The following is a 5,000-nucleotide window of genomic DNA, read 5'->3' as shown; positions in this document are numbered from 1 at the left end:
TGGGCCTTCTGGCCCGAGGCACGTCCCGAAGCGTTCACCACCATGAAGGACCCTAGGAAGGAAGGACACGAGGAGGACGTGAGACAGGACACATGAGAGGAGACATTTGAGACATCGAGGTTTGATGACCAGAGTTGCATGAAGTAGTAGGACGGAAGTTGAAACCATGTAATATCATACCACTAAGTGTTGCAATCACATTTGTAAGAATACTTCTACTTCTAATTTACAAAACATTATACAGAGGCACGTCCCGAAGCGTTCACCACCATGAAGGACCCTAGGAAGGACACAGGAGAGGAGGACGTGAGACAGGACAGGAGACATGAGACAAGGCCTGGACTTTCGTCAATTTAGGGGCGAGACCACTTGGCCTTTTGAGTTGTCCATTTTTTAAGGGCACAAAGGTCAAAAGCCAGAGCACCAAGGACATACATTTAAAAAAAAAAAAAATCGTTCACCACCATGAAGGACCCTAGGAAGGACACGAGGAGGAGGACGTGAGAAGACACATGAGAGGAGACATGTGAGACATTGAGGTGTGACCAGAGTTGCATGAAGTAGTAGGACGAACGAACGAACGAAGTACTTTTACAGAAGTTGAAACCATGTAATATCATACCACTAGTGTTGTAATTACATTTGTAAGAGTACTTCTACTTCTAATTTACAAAACATTATCCAGAGGCGCGTCCCAAAGCGCTCACCACCATGAAGGACCCAGGAGAGAAGGACGTGAGAGGGGAGGACACAGGAGAGACATGTGAGACATTGAGGTATGACCAGAGTTGTATGAAGTAGGAGTACTTTTTTTTAAGTACTTTCAAGTATTTTTGGGGGGCTTTCTGACCTGGGAGAGAGATGGGGCAGGATCGGGAAATGACCCCGGCCGGACTCGAACCGGGTCCCCGTGGGCATGCAAGCCCAAATGTGGGGCTTAGCGCGCTGTGCCACAGCGCCCCACGAAGTACTTTTACACATGTAATTACAACACTTGTATTGTGCTACTACAAAGATGAAAACATGTTTTATCATACCACTAGTGTTGTAATTATATTTGTAAGAGTACTTTTACTTCTACTGCGTATGACATTATCCTGAGGTCGCTACTGTAGCAACAGAAATGGGGTGCAATTTCCGGCCTTGCTGAAGACCTGCGCAAACAAGGATATATTTGAAGAGTTCAGATGCAAAACCCCCTAAGTGCCATTTCAGAAAATAATCTTAATTCATTTTTATTTAATACAAAGCTATCAAAATTGCATATTTTTACATTTTATTTAACTATTTATATGTATTATCAAGTACATGAATGTAAACCAAGCCAACAACCGGGTTCTCTAAAAATATAGAAGTGCAGGTCTTCAGAAATTGAGTTAGGGGGTTTTGCATCTGAACTCTTCATTTGCTCCCTTGTCCACATACAGGTATTAAAAAACAAGACATGTACAAGACTTTGTAGATATACAGTAGTAGGTCTTGAATAAACTAAAGCATGTGGTGGTTTGATGTGGAGATATTTAAGCGTGAGGAGGGTTAGACAGGTTATATTATGACTGAGACATCCTGCATTTTTCACAGTTCGGCGACTGCAGATGTTGGACATTAAAAGTTCTTGAATTTACTGCCGTACTTGACCCATCAAGTTTCTTGTAAAAACTATACAGCGGGTTGTTCCCATGGAGACACACTACTGTGCAGATGCCACACACTGGCGACGGTCGGGGAGTAAAATCTATAAAGGGCAAAATTTAAAACTGTTTTACGCCGACAGTTTTACCTCCTCTTTATTTAAATTTTATGAGGCAATATGTAGTTTTATGGCCTCACTTCAGACGAGGCCACAATCCATTACAGTTGGCAGTCTCTCTCACACAGACAGAGGCATAAAGGACAATGTACACGATAACCCGATGAGGAAGAAATGACAACTTTTCCTTCAATTTCTTAACCAACCAACCAGTCCTAAGGGAACGGCAATTAGGCCATAATATGCGGCAATTATACAAGTGGTCTCAAGGCGGCTGCTTTAATTGAAATCGCAATCGTTTATTAAATTAAGGTCTCCTTCATAATGATCTGGCACTGAGGGCTCTTCTATCAAACTGTCTGATCTGCTGCTCAGAAGACCTCGTGTCTTACGCAGCTGCGTCAAGTGGATTCCTCCAACAGCCAGTGTTGCCAGATGTGTCTGACCAAATTCTGCCCCAAAAGGTTCTCAAAAACCGCCAAAATGCGCTAAATTCCGCCCAAATTCAACATATTATACATTGACTTCTATGGGCCCAAAACGGTTGAAAAAAAAAACGCCAAATGGCCAATTTTTCCCATTTATACCCGCCGACGCTCATCCCAAGTAGCCCAATTGGGCGGGCACCCGCCCAATCTGGCAACACTGCCAACAGCACTATACCACGCACCACGCACCACGCACCACCATACTGCCTTAGACCAGACACTTTTTCTTTTTCCTGCGCTGTCCCCGGTCGCTCCGTGCACTAATGAAATCTGCCTCCCTGGCTGCCTGCTCAGGTAATCACTTCCTGAACAGCAGAAAGGTTAGGATGACACTGCGCCTCCCCCAATAGGATGACACCGCGCCTCCCCCAATAGGATGACACCGCGCCTCCCCCAATCGGGCCGCATCTTGTCCCACCGTCTCTGATTCCCCGATGATGGATCACGGTTCCTAACCCCGCTGTGGTGTGGGAACTAGCGAAACTTGCGTGCATATACGCTGAAGCGATTCATCATGGAAATTATTTGAAGCACATCAATGGGCCCCACAGACAGACGAAGTGGATATCAATCATCCCGATGCGGAGAGGAGAGGACCAGGGATGAGGCCAATCAATCCAGAGTAGTGATCCAATCTAGCGCCCAGCTTAACCACCACGGGGGCCCGTCCTCCACCCATGGAACAGAGGGGAGCCCTGATTAAATTTTTTATTCCACACCAAGCCACTTCAGTTTTACATCAGGCATCCGCGCGGACGCCCATCCCCCCCTGCCATCGATGATTGCCAATAACCGTGCCACATACGCGGCGGGTGGCCGTTTCAGAGCCTGAGTGTATTTCACACACACGAGGCAGACTAAGAGGCAGACTGGGCGATGTTGTGGAGCCCCTGCAAGCAGGGTTGCCAGATGAGGCTGATGATTTCCAGCCCAAAAAGTGCTCAAAATCCGCCTGAAAGCACTAAATCCTGCCCAATTCTATTGATTTCTATGGCCAAAAAAATTGCTTATTTTTTTTTCTTCTGAATGCCATGTTTAACCGCAGACGGCCATCCTTAGCAGCCCAATTGGGCGGGAAACTGCACAATCTGGCAACACTGCCTGCAAGCCAAGCAGCCTCCACTATGAAGCGTGGAAATGTGAGGGACTTGGCAGCTCATCTGTGGTGGCAGAGACCAAAACATCTGAAAATATTTCAAAAAGTTGTCATTAAGTGACACAAATACATATATGCACACTAATTATATACATGGAAATGTTCAAGTGTGGCATAGCAGAATACATTATGCATGTAGTATGCGCACGCTGTATTCTGACCAATTTCGCAAGAGATGTTTGCTTCAGACAGACGTCAACAGGCCAACAAATGCACATGCTCGTCATACAGTGCAATCGGAATTGGCACCACAACACCGACTGTTGATTTGGCAACGGCTATGAAAATCTCTTTAGGAATCGACAACTTATCAGGGGAATTGCTGCCAAATTTGAACATTAATAAACATAATCTATGCCTATATGCCCATGGGAGGCTGTCCAGTTCAATCAAAATGCATAATTATCTTCATGTGATGTGAATTTTCTATTACGTTGGGGAATAGGAGCAGTGTGTGAGTGCATGGGAATTTTATGTGCTCCCCGCTTTAGCCGATTTATTGATTTATTAACACCAGACGGAGAGCGGGCCAGACGCCAGTTTGCATTACCAAAGCAAAACAAATTACAAACCCATTCTCTGAACAGGCGTCTTCTGTTTCACATTTATCTCAATATACGGCCATATAAGTGCCCCCATTTCTTTATTTGTTCGGGGGGTTGCACATAATGGAGGCTCTGGGTGGAAATGGGTTTTTGAAGCGATCTACGGTAGAGAGCCCACTGGTGAGGTGACTTAGTGGTGCCTCAGTCAAGATCAATAGTAATACAAGCACTTCTCAAACTTATCGAACAGCCAGCCGCATCGCACTGCACTGCAGAATAAAGTCCGGGGGAACTCAGCTCCAGTAATCTTATGCCTCCAACAGTTCCATACAAACAGGAGTGCCGAGTCGACCAACAACAATCAAACAGTCAAAAAAAATGTGCTAGAGCCAGATACAATTCCCACACACAAAAATGTTTTATCACCACATATAAAAATCGCACTGTACACAAAGGGCTGCAATTTTCAAACTGCTAGCATTGATATCACAGCTTTTAGTATTCTGCTCACAGGCACCTTGTGGTTCAGCCTACTAATATAGTAGCAATATAATCTGGTTATATAACCTGGGAGAATTGTGCAAAATATTTATCACAAAGAAAAGTTCACCCTGAGGAGTTCACAAGCAATCAGCGGGGCTAAGGAATCCGTTTTTATAAAACGAAGCTTCCTCTTCTTCGCATTTTGCATATTTTTTTTCCCCCTTTCCATTCAAAGTCGCCCCCCCACTTGACAGGCAGTTTTCTTTGTGGTTGAAAAAGGGAAAACGTCCCCCCGTTAAGAAGAGCACTTTGGAATGGATGTCACATCACGGCCTCCTCCCCCCTCATAATACCTCCTCTCTCTCTCTCTCTCTCTCTCTCTCTCTCTATCTCTCTCTCTCACTCTCTCTCTCTCTCTCTCTCTCTCTCTCTCTCTCTGTCTCGCCCTGCTATGACGAATAGGCAGCGCTCTGCCAGTTGTCACTTTAATATGCAATTATGAGCGGGCCGCGTGCGGAGCTCTCACTCCTGCTCAGGCAGATAAAGTCAGGGCATCTCTCTTCTCTTCTCAACGCCCC

The 5,000-nt window shown here is 45.4% G+C and overlaps 1 protein-coding gene across 1 annotated transcript in view; it reads right to left on the bottom strand.

The window, feature by feature from the left end:
• ptprt (protein tyrosine phosphatase receptor type T) overlaps positions 1-5,000 on the bottom strand; it is a 515,405-nt gene that overhangs the window by 344,290 nt on the left and 166,115 nt on the right. Inside the window, exon 3 of the mRNA XM_063214792.1 lies at positions 1-52. This exon is cut by the window's left edge and continues 109 nt beyond it. Coding sequence (XP_063070862.1) covers positions 1-52 — 52 coding nt within the window. The remainder of the gene's footprint in view (positions 53-5,000) is intronic.

This window comes from Engraulis encrasicolus, chromosome 14 (genome assembly GCF_034702125.1).
Source record: "Engraulis encrasicolus isolate BLACKSEA-1 chromosome 14, IST_EnEncr_1.0, whole genome shotgun sequence".
Lineage (NCBI taxonomy): Eukaryota > Metazoa > Chordata > Actinopteri > Clupeiformes > Engraulidae > Engraulis > Engraulis encrasicolus.
The sequence above is the reverse complement of the archived record's forward strand: the minus strand, read 5'-3'. Positions and strand labels throughout refer to the sequence as shown.